Below are 16820 nucleotides of genomic sequence, written 5' to 3'. Positions count from 1 at the left end.
TGGATGCGACTGTGTAGCAAGTGTGTAGACAGTCAAGAAAACAAGAGACAAAAACCCAGGGGAATTGTTACCTCTCCCTCACCTGAGTCCCTACAGCATTTGTCTGTAACATATGTGGAGCTTGTTATATGCCGCATTGAACAATTAGCTCAGTGTCTACTGTAGACAAAGTACCAGGCTCGCTCAGGATACAAGAAAGAGTAAGAAGCCAGGTGTGGTGGCACACATCTGAAATCCCAGCACTCCGGAGGCTGAGGCGGAAGGATCACCACAAGGTCAAGGCCAGTTTGGGCTACATATCGAAACCCCGTCTCCAAAAATAAATAAATAAACAAACAAACAAACAAATAAATAAATAACAAGAGAGGGTCCTTTCACCTAAGGAGACCACGATCTAGTTATAGGGAAAGAATTATACTCAACTAGTATGCAAAAGGAATGAAACTACAAATGTGTTGAGTGTAGAAGCAGCAAGTGATTCAATGGAAGAGAACGAGGGTTTCAGGAGGGGGCACTTGAGCTGAGCTTTCCAAAGTGGATTCTGACAGGCAGGGAAAGGGAAGGAAGGGCAAGCAATTCAAAGCTGGAAATGAACACACAGAAAGAACCCAACAGAAGGGAGAAACACGTGGGGTGCTGGGGAATCTTGCTGAAGTTTCCTAGGAGTCCATTAAGACCTCTGCCTATTCCCTAATTTCAGAAATACAGTGGTACGCTCGGTTCACAAACTTAATCTGTTCCAGGATTTTTGAAAGATGGCCACATTCATGTTTGTGTGGGAAAGATGGCCGTGGTTGTGTTTGTCATCCAATGCAGAGTTTGCAAAAAACCACAATTTTGCCAAATGATTGTTTATGAACCAAATTGTTTGAAAAAAAAGAAAAAGAAAAAAAAAGAAATGTTTGAGAACCGAGGTGCCACTGTACTTTTAAGAACAGTGAGTCAAAAATGCTAGTGGGCCTGGTAGTGCAGGCCTCTAATCCTAACACTCTGGGAGGCTGAGGCAGGAGGGCTGCAAGTTCAAGCCCACTCTGGGCAGCAACTTAGTGAGACCCTATCTCAAAATAAAACATAAAAGGGGTTGGGAAAGCAGCTCAGTGAGAAGACACTGAGTTCAATCCTCCATACTAAGGAGTGAAAAGCTAACAGAAATCTAAAATTCACCAAATTAAAGCTTGAGGCTTATAAATGCTTTTTCTCGGTTCTTTATTTCCATTCTGCATAACTACAAAACTCTGTTAGTGGAACTTTAATTACTTGGCTTCATTATAAAATTTCCATTGCATATAAGAGTATAAATAGTTTCGCTCTAATGCTCTCATTTGAATCTGTGGCTGAAAGCACTGGTAGAAATCATATTTTCAGCCACTTCCTTGGCAACTTGAAGGAAAACAAAATGTATACTACTAATCAAGTCATTAGTGGACCTTAGATGTGAGGGAGGGACTACACAGATAGGAAACAGACACAGAATACTTTAATAAAGATTAAAAATATTTTATTTAAACTTTTCTTCATAAACACTTTTAACATTTTTTCAATTTAAAAACAGAATGGATAGCATAAACATGTTTGATTATATCCACGGCTTGGGAAAAATTACCTGACAAAAATGTAAAGGCTTTCAAAACAGATATAAAAGGCAAACCTTAAATTTTTCTAAGATTTTTATATTGGCCCTAGGATTATTTGACTACTGGCCCAAAATGTACCTAAAGGTCAAAATATTTTTCTATAGACAAAGTATGCCCAAGAGGTATAGGGCATATACAAGTTAGGTAGAAAATAACCTCTCTGATCACCTCTCGGGAACATTCCTCCAGAAAGCAAACATCCAATCTTTACTGATATACTGATTAATAAAACTTCAATGTACTTGTTCCCAAAGATGTAAAAAGAACATCCAAGAACTTCAAGGGGGAACAAAGCTGATGGCATTCTCTCAACATTACTCATGTAATATTGAAGGTTTACTTCTATACTGACAGGATATGATTTCCATGAACTTATCTATTCCAGTCTATGCCTATTGAATATTTGACTTTATAAACTCTCAATAAACTAATTTTTCGGGACTTTTAATTTTAAGATAAATCTCTTTTTAGAAGATATTTATTCCCAAACCGACTCTAAATGCAACTGAACAAATGTATGATCTCTAAAAATGTTCAGAATAAAAAAAATCAAAAATGTGTAGTAGGCAAACAAGAAAACTGGCACTAGCAGTTTTACTGCCATATAGCCCTCAATTATATCTAATTTACACTATATCTATGCTGTTTTACTTCAGTCTAAAACTTTAAATTACGTATTCTCAAAAGAGCTAGTCTCTTCTGAGAGATAGCTTATAAACTGAAAGAACAATTTATATTATAAACTGAAATGTTATGACCTACACCCACATATACATATATAAAAATAGTCCCACTGAACGTCTGACATGTTTAGATTATGCAGCTCAAATAATTTGTTATAAAATATTTTAAAGCTTAGTTTCATGTAATTAAGACAAAACTCTCCATGTTTACCACTTCTCCCCACACAAATATGTGTCCTTTACTATGACGCAAGCAGGCTTCCCAGAATGAGGTGTCCGAAGGTGCTGCTCTAGAAAAGGTAAGCGAAGGGCTCAGTCAGTATTTCACAACTAGAGTAACGCGCACGCAGGGCACAGCGACGAGGGAGGAGGACACAGAAAAAGCTGTCTCAAGAAAAGCTAATCATTCTATTAATTAAGCTTTGCTTTTAAAACCAGTAGCATTTTTTCTAATACAAAAACCTTCAATGTGAGAATCTTGCATTCTGAAAAGGCTGTAGTGCAAGGATTTTCTTTAAAACCAAACTTAGGTCAAAGACATGGAAGAGAACAAACAGTACTAATTACTAATTAAGATGACATTAACACAGATCTGCTATTTTTTGTGAAATCTGGCATTTAAAATGTAAAATGAAAGTAACACACACAAAGATTGTAACAGTTTTAACTGTATAGTTTTCAAATCTTACTGAGTTTTTTAAAAAACAACTATTTTATGTATACAAGGTATATAAACAAAAATGGTTCCAAATGAAGCACACAAAAAATAAACTTGAAAAAAATTCTATGAAAAAAATTCCATAGTTTAGTATAACAAAAATAAATCTCTTGCAGCAAATACACCATAATTTTAAAAGGGAATGTAAGTTAATCATGGATTTAAAATAACCTAAATTGGAGCTACATATAAACAGCAAGGTTTTCTCATACATTCAGAACTCAAGCAACAGCAACTATTCTTAAAGCTCACAACTGATTACAGCTAACATCAGGGTAGACATGACTTACGTGAAGCTGAACCCAGAGTTAGTTCAAGTTACAATTTCATGAATTTTACGAAACACAAACGTTGACCTTGGCCTTGCATCCTTAAAATGGAAGACCAAGATATTCAACTGTTTGCTCAGATGCTACCCCCCGTAGGGGTGATGAAGTCATATCTAAGCAATTAAAGAGAACCACCGCTGGAGTGTAAAGCCTTTCATATGGTACCCTGTCTGATGGCTCTTTCTTGGTCTTTTCCAGCAAAAGACATCAACAAGGAAAATAATGAAGACCTTATTTTCTTTATGTAAAGCAGGAGCACACACATACAAAATCTTAAACAAACTAATGTATTTAAAAAGTTAAATGGTTAACCCAATTCCTAGTTTTCAAAAGTAAAATAATTGCTGGGTATAATGGAACATGCTTGTAATCCCAGAACTTAGGAGGCTGAGACAGGATTGTGAGTTCTCCAGCCTGAGCTACACAGCAACACCCTGTCTCAACAAAACAAAACAGCAAAATATCAAAAAATTTAAAAAGTAAAATAATTAAAAATTATTTTTAAAAATGTAGGAAGAGACTTTTACCCATATTCCATGGAAAACTAAGATATCAAATCTCATTTTCACAAACTATAAGTGAATGAATAAACACTTAAAGAAAATTAAAATTTCATAAAAGCTGGGCATGGTGGCACAGGTCTGTAATCCCAGCAACTGGGGAAGCTGAGGCAGGATGGCTGTGAGTTTGAGGCCAGCCTGGGCTAGGGAGTGAGTTCATAGTGAGTTCAAGCCCAGCCTGTACTACATTAGTGAGACCTTGTCTTAAAAGACTAAAAAAAATATTTAAATTTCATATACAAAGGAACATTATTATTAACTTGATTTCTGAAATTAATGCCAATGTTGTTCTTTTTTTAAAGCTACTTGTGCACCTCATTTTTAAGCTAAAATACTTCCAAATTTTGGCGTTTTAAAATTGAGTTTTATTTTGAAGTATGTCTAATTAAACAGCAAAAAAGCTCCTCCCCCCCAAAAAACAGAAAGTCTTCATATTTCCATGAATTCACGCTCCCACTTTATGTTCAATGGTGGCAGCAGCAAAAAATAAAACAAAAAACAAAACTAGAAAATTTATACAACAGCAGCCATTTAGAAGGCATTGCAATATTGCACCAATACCCTAAGATCTGGCACGTTTTGCCAATGTAGATCTACTCTGTATCAAATATAGACTACTTCTGAGAAAATGCATCTGCTTGAATGATCCACTCTTGCTTAATTCTATCATCTGTATTCTTCTCTCATGACTAGAGTCCAAAGGTGCACTTAATTATAAAACACCTATTCTACTGCTTTCAAACAGCTACTCTTATGATCCATTCTGATTGCTATCCTTCATGCTAGTAGCTTCTGGTAAATAAAACAAAACCTGATGGCTGATATCCCTAGTGCCACTGAATATTTTGTATGAGATAAATAAACAAATATAACCAGTAACATTATAATTCTCTTTCTTACCTTTTAAGTCAAAACTGAGCTCAAATTTTCTAAAAGTTGCCACCCTTCATTCAATAACAGATGCAGCAGCCTTGCTGAATGTAAAGAGTGGGAGTTGCACTTACTTTTAAGGGTAATTTAGGAGTCTGGCATTACCTAAATTCTCTTTAAAAGTGCTTGCACGCTGCAGGGTCAGATTCAGAGCTTGTCATATACCACTCCGATTCTCACTAAAAACAGGACAACATTAAACAGACTGCAAAGAAAAGCATTTTCAAAAAGAAAAGACATCAATAAAGAACACTAACATTTACTTTTGAAGATAAAGCATAAAATGTTAGTTTTTTCATAAATCCATACACATTTCAGGAATATAAGGAGTTCAAATATTACTGAATCTGTATGGACTGAAGACTGGCTACTGTGATACCAAACGTGGACTCCAGTTATTTTAACTTTCTAAAAATGTTAATACATGAAAACACGTCACATCCAAAATTCAACAAGTATGGCGAACCGTGTGTGCAAGTACACTAGCTTAAAAATATAGAATCCTAACCACGCATAAAAGGGATGTGCCTTAGATATTTATAGGGTGTATGCGAGTATGGGTATGCTTTCACTAACACATTGCGGATAAGAGAAGGCAGCTTAGAAATAGTGTTCTGAATATAAAAAGTTAATTTTGTAGAAAATTTATATTTTTGCATTTTCAGCAAAAAGCCATGCAAAAAGGTCAAGAACTTTAAACTTTTAAATAATAAAACCAAAACATATAACAGACTGAAACACGGAAATTAATGTTCAAAAAGCTTTCAGATAGAGATAGGAACTGAAATCACATCCAGTGACACTTATTGGGTCTTCTCTTAGAAGATGCAGGACTCCTATGCTAACATCTGAAAGAAATGTTTAAAGCAGAAAATCAACTTCCCAGATAAGTGGAGCATTCTATTAAACTACTTCTGGAAGTAGTTTCAAGAGCTAGCACTTAGAATTAACTTATTGCATGAGTTTGAGGCCACTGAAAACAAAAAAAGGGATGCTAGCACAGAGTGAAAAATTCTTATGCTATTAGACCAATGGCTTTGATAGTAAAACTGGTGAGGTTTTTCTTTATGTCTTTTTACTTAACTACTTTATCACAAACAAATGTTTTGTTTCCTCTTTTTTTCTGAGGGAAAAAGATGTCATTTAGTTGCAACGCCTGACCTCATCTAGTACATAGTCCGGAAAATGCAGGTTGCATACTTGTAAACCATCCAGCTTGCAGGGCATCCGAGGGTACTCATCTTCCTTCCATTTGTTTTCATCTGGATCGAAAGTGAGAATGGAATCGCTGTAATGACCGTTATAACAAAGGCCTCCAAGAACCATTATTTGTTTGTCCAGCACAGTCACACCATGGCCACTTCTACCAATCGGCATGGATGCCAAGATGGTCCACTGATCAGTCTCTGGGTTGTACACTTCTGTGGAAGGGCAGCCCTGAGATTCAAAAGAGGCCCTCAAGATCACACAGACGCCACCAAAGACGTAAAGCTTGCCATTGTAAGAAATCATCTTGTGAAAGCATCTTGCGTAATTCATCTTGCTCTTATTTTCCCAGCAGTTGGTAACTACTTGAGTTCTCCTGGTCCGTTGTTCTATGGTCCCTTCTTTACTGGGGTCAAATACACACACTTGTTTAGAGGTGGAAGATGAGGTGATTCCACCAGTGATAAACAACTTGTTATTGAGCACTGTTCCCTCATGTCCATATTTGTTAACTGGATAAGGGTCCACAAATTCCCACTTATCATTGGTGATGTCGTATCTCTCTGTTGAATAGAAAGTCTCATCTCTGGTTCTGCCTGCTACGGCGTAAATGAACTTCCCAATAACACCAACTGCAAATTCTGAACGTGGTACAGACATGTCTGCCATTCGCAGCCAAGAATTCTGTCTTGGGTCATACCTGAACACTTTGGAAGAGGCATGGAATTCGCCATCCGGGCCCAGTTCTTCCCCACCCAACAGGAACACAAAGTTATTGATGATAGCAAGGCAGTCTGGCCGAAGAGGTACTTGTGGGCCCTCCAGTTCCCACCAGACTCTTGGTTTCTTTAAGAGAAGTATTTTACTGTTAACCATGCTATGTCCAATCATTCCTCGGAATACTGTAGTTTGGGGTTTGGCAGAACGAATGCGGCTTGATTTCATGTCCAACAAAGGCTGCTGATGTACATTCTGAAAGTAATTCAATGCTTGGTCAACTTCATAGCGCAGCTGTCGGGAGTATCTATAAAATTCTGATGTTTTAACCTAAAAATACAAGTAAAAGAATTTAACCAAAAGAAAAAGCATCAATGGTAGACAAAAATCTCAAAACCTACTAAAACCATTATGATATTATTTTAGGCTTCTTTATTAAAAATGCTTTTCCTGGAAAATTACCGACTTTTTGCTTCCTATGAAGTTTTAAAGTTACATTTGCTTTTATAACTTGTACTTGTAGCCATCTATATACATTTCCAAGCTTTTAAAAATAAACAAGCATTTGTTTTTGCTGGGTGTGGTGCCACATACCTGTAATCCCAGAACTCTGGGAGGCTCAAACAGAAGGACTGGAAGTAGTTTAAGCCTTGCCTGAGCAACTTAGTGAGACCTCGTATCAACATAAAAAATTTAAAAGGGGGGCTGAGGATACAGCTCAGTATGAAGGTTTTGGGTTCAATCCCCAGTACCACGCAATAAAAAAATACCTACATACAAATATACAATCTATTTTCCATGTACAAGTTATGCTCCAGGCAGAAAAAAATTCCTAACAAAATGTACTATGTCATGTCAGGCCCTATGCTACAAGTGGGATACAGGAAGTCAAATATGGGCTTCACAGGAAAGGAAGCCATGTCTGCAGTTTTCTTAACTGCAGACAACACTATAAACCCACCACAATTGAATAATTTGGAAAGTTATGTGAGTTAGTGAAAATTCAGAGCAGAAATACATGCAAAATTCACGGGTTTTGACATAAAGATTGAGTCTGCTATTAAGAACTCCTACATTAACAACTCAGTACACAAGAATAGGCTAAACTCCTTTTGGCTTTTGAGCTAGAACTACGTAATGACAATGACTATTAAGACCTTATGGGACGGCGGGGCCGAGTGGGGCCGAGCGGTTGCAGGCTCACCGGGACCTGCTTGCTCCGGCTTGCTCCACCAGCTTTCCACCGGCCACCAGGACAGGGTGAGGAGGACCCCCCCCCACCCCAGGCAGGCCCACCAGCTGATGGATGGGCCGAGCGGGTGCCTCCAACAATACTCTTGCTCCCCCCCAACCCCGGCCTCTTGGCTGTGCGGCTACTTGGTTACACACTGCAGAGGCACAGGGGGACAAAAGTCATTGTCCTGAACTCCAGAAGTGAACAACAGAGAAAGTGCCTGTCTCAGGCTCCCTGATGAAAACAAGCCCACTGGAAAAGTGAAGGGAATCTCTGCAATAAAGGCACACCAGACCACCGTGATTGGTAAGGTGGATGGATCATCAGCTCCCATCGGAAACTGGACTTTCTTCAGGGGAAAAGCAGCTGAAACCTGCAGTAGAACCTTGCAGAGTGAAACCCTGCAGGAGGACAGGGAGCTCAACTTGGGACTTGCAGCCAGAAATCTACCTGAATCTCACGGGTCTGGGACTAGCTTACTGTGACTCATTGACCTATAATTGCACACTGCTGCCCACGTTGTCTATTGTGACAGCAGAGACACAACTTGAAGTAGGCCCTTTATTTTTTAAAGGTGATACATTAATAACTACCACAAATTGTCATTCTTTAAGAGGTATTTGATGCTATGGTGTTGCTGACTGTCTGACTTGGGCTAAGATGTCGTGATTGATCTAAACAGTTTTCCTTTCTGGTACAATGAAAATGAGGCAGCCTCTGAGTCATTAGAGACTCAACACCTAAAGACCAGCTAAATCTGGTAGACACCTCTGAGAAGCAATCATTCCATAAGGGTTTTAAATAGACCAACAAAGATGCTTACAATAAACAACTTCATAATATCAACCCAGTAACTAAACCAGGGATAGTACCAAAAACAAAAATGAGAAGGCATTTAAGCAAGTCACAAACCCAGACTTCCACCCCACAAAAGGCAATTTCTGGGGGAAATGAGGTGCAAAAGTCTGATAATCAACCACCTGGACACCCTGAACTGATAGCACAGGAAGTAACAAAACAGATGAATGAGGCTCTAGAAAAATTCAAAGCAGAAATAATCTCCCACATAACTAAAGAGATGGTAAGCAGAGTGAAAGACATGATTAGAGGCTCTAGAACAGAAACTGATAAAAAAAATAGATGAGCTCAGAAACATGCTGGAAGTCATGAATGGCCAGCATAAGAAAGAAATGGAAACCATGACCGCCCAACATAAGAAAGAAATGGAATCCATGAAACAGATTCAAACAGATATTCAGGAGATTAAAAACTCCACTGAAAGCATGCAGAGCAGATTAAGAGAATCTGAAGATAGAATATCAGATATAGAAGACAGGATTGTGGATAAGGACCATGAAAACAGACATTTCTTAAAAATAGTAAGGGACTATGAGAAATCAATCCAACAGCTGCTAGATGACGCAAAGAAGAATAACATAAGACTGATAGGAGTCCATGAAAAAACAGGAGAAAGTACAATTGACATAAAAAAAACTGTTCACAGAAGTAATAGTAGAAAACTTCCCAGACAGAGGAGGAGAAATGGACATACAGATAAGTGAGGCATATAGAACTCCACCCAGCCATGATCAAAAAAAAATCTATACCTAGACATATAATTGTCAAGATCCCAGAAACCCAACAGAAGAACAAAATCCTACAGGGAGTTAGAGAAAAGAAACAAATCACCTACAAAGGAAAGCCCATGAGAATCACGGCAGGCTTCTCAACACAAACCCTCAAATCAAGGAGAGCCTGGAGTGAAATATTTCAAGCCCTAAAAGAAAATAACTTCCAACCTAGACTGTTGTATCCTGCAAAATTATCTTTCAAAATTGATGGGGAAATTAGATACTTCCATGACAAAGAACACTTGAGAAATTTCATGAACACGAAACCAGCACTCCAAACAATTCTAAGCAATATCCTAGAAAAAAGCAACGAAGGTCACAACTCCATGAGGCTCAACAGAGGGAAGCCACCAGACAAGGTAAGAAACTAAAGGGAAAGGGGGAAAAAGAAACAAGAGCCAACAACAGTAAAACATCATGACAAGGATGAGTCAATATCTCTCAATTATAACTATCAATGTTAATGGCCTCAAATCACCAATCAAAAGAAGTAGACTGACAGAATGGATTAAGAAGCAAAATCCAGCAATGTGCTGTATACTTGAAACACACCTAACTCCAAAAGAAATTCATAGACTGTAAGTAAAAGGATGGAAAATGGCTCTCCACACGACAGGAACCCAGAAAAAAGCAGGGGTAGCAATCTTATTTGCAGACAAAGTAGATTTCAAACCAAAACTAATTAAGAGAGACAAAGATGGTCACTACATCCTTGTGAAGGGAACAGTCCAAAAGGAAGAGATGACAATCCTAAATATATATGCACCAAATACGAATGCCCCCAACTATACAAAACAAATATTAATGGACATGAAAAACCAAACAAGCACTACTACAGTTCTAGTGGGGGACCTTAATACCCCACTATCACAAATAGACAGATCATCTACACAAAAAATTAACAATGAAATTCTAGCTTTTGAAAAAATGGACTTAATAGATATTGACAGAGTGTTCCACGCCACAAAATCAGAATACACATTCTTTTCAGCTGCACACGGGCCATTCTCCAAAACAGACCACATGCTAGCTCACAGGACATGTCTAAGTCAATGTAAAAGAAACGAAATTACCCCCTGTATATTATCAGACCACAGTGCAATAAAATTGGAGATCAATAACATGAGAAACTGCAAAACTCCCACAAACACCTGGAAATTGAATAACACCCTCCTGAACAACCAATGGGTCATACAGGAAATTAAAGAAGAAATTAGACAGTTTCTACAAGTAAATGATGATGCCAGTACAACATTTAGGAATCTATGGGACACAATGAAAGCAGTTCTATGTGAGAAATTCATAGCAATGAATGCCCATATTAGGAAAACAGAGAGAACTCATATAAATAATCTAATGCACAACCTCAAACTTCTAGAAAAAGAAGAGAATAACAAACCCGAAGCCTGCACAAGAGAGGAAATTATAAAGATCAGAGCAGAAATCAATGCAATGGAGACTAAGAACGATACAAAAAATTAATGAATCAAAGAGTTGGGTTTTTGAAAGAATAAATAAAATCGATAAACCTTTAGCCAACCTTATCAAAAAAAGGAAAGAAAAGACTCAAATCCATGCAATTAAGAATGAAAAAGGGGAAGTCACAACAGAACCAGCAGAAATCCAGAGGATCAATACCTACTTCAAGAACCTGTACTCTAATAAAATGGAAAACACAGAAGAAATGGACAGATTCCTAGATACATATGAATTGCCAAAGTTAAATGAAGAAGATATAGAAATTCTAAACACCCCAATTACAATGAGTGAAATTGAAAATGTAATAAAAAAATTTAGCAACAAAGAAAAGCCCAGGTCCTGATGGCTTCACTGCTGAATTCTACAAGACATTTAAAGAAGAACTAATGTCATTACTCTTTCAACTCACCAAGGAAACTGAAAGGGAAGCAAGGCTTCCAAATTCATTCCTGGAAGCAAGTGTTACTTTGATTCTAAAACCAGGGAAAGACCCAACCCAAAAAGAGAACTACAGGCCAATCTCCCTAATGAACATAGATGCAAAAATCCTCAACAAAATACTGGCAAACAAAGTACAGAGGGCCACCAAGAAGATCATACACCCTGACCAAGTCGGATTTATCCCAGGGATGCAAGGATGGTTCAACATCCATAAATCAATAAATGTAATACACCATATTAACAGAGTCAAGGACAAAAACCACATGATCATCTCAATAGATGCAGAAAAGGCATTTGACAAAATCCAACACCGATTCATGGTAAAAACCCTACAGAAAATTGGAATAGAAGGTCTTTATCTCAACCTGATTAAGGCTATCTATGAAAAAGCAACAGCCAACATCATACTAAATGGTCAAAAATTGAAAACTTTCACGCTAAAATCAGGAACAAGACAAGGATGCCCACTATTACCACTCCTGTTCAATATAGTTCTGGAAACATTAGCCACAGCAATTAGAAAAGAGAAAGAAATAAAAGGAATAAAGATAGGAAAGGAAGAAGTTACACTGTCATTATTTGCTGATGATATGATACTTTACATAGAAGACCCAAAAAACTCAACCAAAAGACTTCTGGACTTAATTGACAGATTCAGTAGAGTATCTGGGTATAAGGTCAACACTCAAAAAACAATAGCCTTCTTATACACAAATAGCAGAACCATTGAGAGAGAAATTAGGGAAAGAATTCCTTTTACAATAGCATCCAAAAAATGAAATATCTAGGAATCAATCTAACAAAGGAAGCAAAAGACCTCTACACTGAAAACTACAGCACCCTGAAAAAGGAGATCGAGGAGGATATAAGAAAATGGAAAGACATCACTTGTTCCTGGGTAGGAAGAATCAATATAATGAAAATGGCCATACTTCCAAAACTACTATATAGAGTTAATGCAATGCCCATTGAAATTCCAACAATATACTTCACAGAACTAGAGAAAACAATCCAAATATTCATTTGGAACCCTAAGAGACCTAGAATAGCAAAAGCAATTCTGGGCAACAGAGACATGGCTGGAGGTATCACAATACTCAACTTGAAACTTTACTACAAAGCTACTGTGATAAAAACACCATGGTACTGGCAAAGAAACAGACCCGAGGATCAGTGGAATAGATTAGAAGATGCAGAAACAACTCCAGACATACTCAGCCACCTCATGTTTGACAAAGGAGCCAACCACCCTCATTGGAGGAAAGATAGCCTATTTAATAAATAGTGTTGGAAAAACTGGATTTCAACCTGCCAGAGATTAAAACTAGACCCATATCTATCACCAAGCACTAAACTGAGATCTAAGTGGATTAAAGATCTAAATATTAAGACAGAAACACTAAACTTGCTGGAAGATAAGCTAGGTAGAACTCTTGAAGATATTGGCATAGGAAAAGACTTTATAAACAAAACCTCAGTAGCACGAGAACTAGCAGAAAGAATCAACAACTGAGATTTCATCTTATTGAAAAGCTTTGGCACTGCAAGAGAAACCACCAACAGAGCTAACAGACAACCTACAATGTGGGAAAAAAATTTTAGCAGCTGTAATTCAGACGAAGGGCTCCTATCTAGATTATATAAAGAACTGAAAAAAATCAGACCCCCCAAATTCAAAGACCCAATTCAAAAATGGGCATCTGAAATGAACAGACATTTCTCAGACAAAGAAGTAAAAGCAGCAAATAAACATATGAAAAAATGTTCAGCATCACTGGTCATTCAAGAGATGCAGATGAAAACAACACTGAAATTACACCACTTTCTATGAAGAGTACATCAAACTGGCCCAAAACACTCAAGGGATACTTTGTGAAAGAGGTAGAAATGTGGAGATTAGCAGAAAAACTCTGCATTGTATGACAAGGATGAGGTAAGAGGATGTAAGTATGAGTAGGAGAAATGAGATTTATATAGATAAAATCTACAGATTTTAGGGCTGGGGATTTAGCTCAATGGTTCCGCCACCTGCTGCACAAGGTCCGAGTTCGATCCCCGGTACCAAAAAAAACATCTACAGATTTTACTAATTTATGGATTTACTAATTTTAAAATTTACAGATTTACTAATTTTAAAATTTACAGATTTCTACTAATTTGAAGTAGGAATAGGTAAAAAAAAGTAAGGACTCAAATATGATTTGAGAATGTTGATTTGAAGTGATAGGCAGACTGGTGATATCAACATAGAAAAACAAACCAGCTGAGTGTGGTGGCCCACGTCTATAATCCCAGCACTTGGGAGGCTGAGGCAGGAGCACTACCAGGAGTTCAAGGCCAGCCTGGATTACATAGTGAGTTCAAGGCCAGCCTAACTACATAGCAAGACCTTGTCTCCAAACAAACAAATAAAGATTGAGATTGAGCTCAGGACCTTGCACTTGCAAGGCAGGCAGCGGTACCACTGAGCTAAATCCTCGGCCTGTCTATAACTGTTCTTAACAAAAAGAATCTATCATATGGATCCTAACAAAATAAGAACTGTGGAAAATATCAGCAAATAATGAGTAATAGCAAACAAATGACTTCAATAAAACAGTAAAAAAGACTATATTGCCACATGACAGATACCACTTTACTACTATTCTTTACTACTTCTATACTTTACTACTTGTACTTCACACATACAAACTTAAAGAACTGAGGGAGAAAAATGAGCTTCAATCTCTTAGAGAAGCCATGGAATTCTGTTCAGCTGCTAAGGATAACATCATTGATCATTTACTAATACAGAACAATGTTCACAATATATTCATCTTCTAAAGGGCAACAGTACTCTGGCACTCTTCCAATTAAATAAAAATTTCATATATGCTTGCTTTAGTAGTAATTCTCTCTGGAATTTCACAAATATTTTTGCATTCGTCGTTTTTAGTGTACTTCTATAAATATTTATGTTTATAGAAACAGAAAAAAGTAGTTCTTCCCACTTAAAAAATGGGTCTCAAAGGACTAGGGATGTAGCTCAGTGGTAGAACTCGTGCCTAGCATGTGCAAGCCCTGAATTTGATTCCTAGCACTGAAAATAAAGGGATAGGGGGTTTGTCACTGTTTTCATCAGTAGGAATGAGGATCTTCTCATATTCTCCTTTTCCATTCAGTCCTTCTATGAATTCTTTAATAGTCTGCCTTGGCTATGTTTCTTATTGACTTGTAGGAACTAAAAGGCAATACTCTGGAAAATCAACAAGAATCATAAACCTCAAATTAAATATTTAAGTGCCTACTGTGCACAGCCTGTGGTCTGAGAGCTACACGGGTTTTCAAGCCATAGCATCTTGTCCAGCATAGTAATCAAGCACCATGTCAAGCAGCCTAATACAGTGATTAACAATTTGATTTAGAAAATTTCTCACTTTGAAACTCTCAAAGTCAGCTGTGCAATCTTGGAGATGTAACTCAACATTCTAAGCACATTTCCTCATTTGTTATTATTGGGATAACAACAGCACCCATGTGACAAGAGGCAAGTGAGATAGTCCATGTGAAAAGGATTTAGTCTGGTGTCTGCCACGTGGCAGTGTGCCAAAAAAATTAGCTATTAGCTATTAATACTAACCAAGAACATCTGGGAAAATGTCACTCAGCCTAAAATCAATGCATCCGATAACTTTTTTGTTAAGGCTTTCAGGAAGTAAAGGAGAAATGAAAGAAACTAACTTTGGATCCAATCCTCGCTAATAAAACATAATTGGTAGGGCCGGGGATTTAGCTCAGTGGTTCCGCCGCCTGCACGACAAGTGCAAGGACCCGAGTTTGATCCCCGGTACCAAAAACAAAAAACAAAACAAAAATCATAATTGGTAATGTGTAAGAAGGAAGAGGCTTTAGAGAAAGCAGCCATGTTGTCTGGAGATTAAGAAAGAAATGGAGAAAGCTGCACATATCCGATAGGCAGATATCAAATTTTTCAGAAGAAAATTAGATCAGTTCCAAGATCAGACCCAGTAGAAGGAAGCTTGAGAAGGCTGGGAAGCTCTCAAGCATAATCCTGACTGCATGACTGCAAAATACACTGATGAGGGGAGAACAGAGGAAAGTAAAACATCTCATGTGCTGCATGGACAGCTTTCTGGATCTCAGATGTTCAAAACCACTTACAACAGATGGTTAAAAAAAACCAGGCACATAAAACAAATATAAAGAGTGAGATACAGCTGCAAGAATAGTGAATGAGGCTAAAGGCACAGGATGCACTGTAACTTTATAAAGTACCAGATATTGAATAAATGGCATTCTAGAGGTCAAAGAAAGTAGAGGGAAAGTGAAGCCTCCTCCCTCATGGGGTGGTTAATGTAGTATTAACAAGCAACAAAGAAAAACAGCTTTACTCCTATTTTATTTCCATTCTCAAGCAAAGATGTCTTATTCTTTCCAATCTGAAGATCAAATACAGTTATTGAGAAGAAACTTAAATCCAAGATGGCTGAGGAAAAAAAAACCAGCTAGTTTTCTCATCGACTTTACGTCATTTGATCTCATGAACCATGTTCTGGGATCCTGAGAGGCATCACAGATAAGGCTGTTTAATTGCTTCCTATTATCTGTGTGGAATCATGAAGAACAGAAGAGGACTTAAGCCAGACAGAGTTCCCAATTACAGACATGTTAGTCTGAGATGGATCCTGGATTGTTTAAAAATAGGACCTGAAAATAAAGTGCCACATGCTAGGAGACAGCACACTCACCGGCTAATGCCAAGATTGACCCTGTTTCCTGTTTAATTTTTGATGATGTACTAGCAATGGTAGAGAATGAGGGAACCTATAACTTCAGCAAAGTAATCAACAAAATCTAATATAAAGAAAAGAGAGGGCCAGGGATTTAGGCTCAGTGGTTCTGCCACCTGGCTCACAAGCACAAGGACCTGAGTTCGATCCCTGGTACCAAAAAAGAAAAAAGAAAAGAGAAACACCAGGGACCCATGAAGCACCAGAAATTGTAGCAATAATTGCATGTTAAGGCATTTGGGAAGGTTGGGTGAGATGATAGGAAATCCAGTTTCTAACAGATGTTATGGGGATCCACAAACTTCAACTGTAAAGCTTTAACTAACTATCCTTAATATGAATGAATAATGTGATATGGCAGCCTTAGGATCTAATAAAACCGTGGACTGAATTTTAAAAAGACAATTCCACTCTCTCCACTCAGGTAAAAAGCACAGCCACGACAATGTTTGGTTCCATCACTACATT

At 37.7% G+C, this 16820-nt stretch overlaps 1 protein-coding gene across 9 annotated transcripts in view; it reads right to left on the bottom strand.

Moving 5' to 3' along the window:
* Positions 1–1479: 1479 nt before the first annotated feature.
* Klhl15 (kelch like family member 15) overlaps positions 1480–16820 on the bottom strand; it is a 102161-nt gene continuing 86820 nt past the window's right edge. For all 9 annotated transcript variants that reach the window (XM_087193621.1, XM_087193620.1, XM_087193622.1 and 6 more), the window contains one exon: positions 1480–7107. In XM_087193621.1, the coding sequence (XP_087049747.1) occupies positions 5998–7107 (1110 nt within the window). In that variant the 3' untranslated portion in view covers positions 1480–5997. The remainder of the gene's footprint in view (positions 7108–16820) is intronic.

This window comes from Heterocephalus glaber, unplaced genomic scaffold, assembly GCF_053883595.1.
Source record: "Heterocephalus glaber isolate CG9 unplaced genomic scaffold, H.glaber_assembly_v1.0 deba00001594, whole genome shotgun sequence".
NCBI classification, from domain to species: Eukaryota; Metazoa; Chordata; class Mammalia; order Rodentia; family Bathyergidae; genus Heterocephalus; species Heterocephalus glaber.
This window is presented reverse-complemented; position numbering and strand designations above follow the sequence as displayed.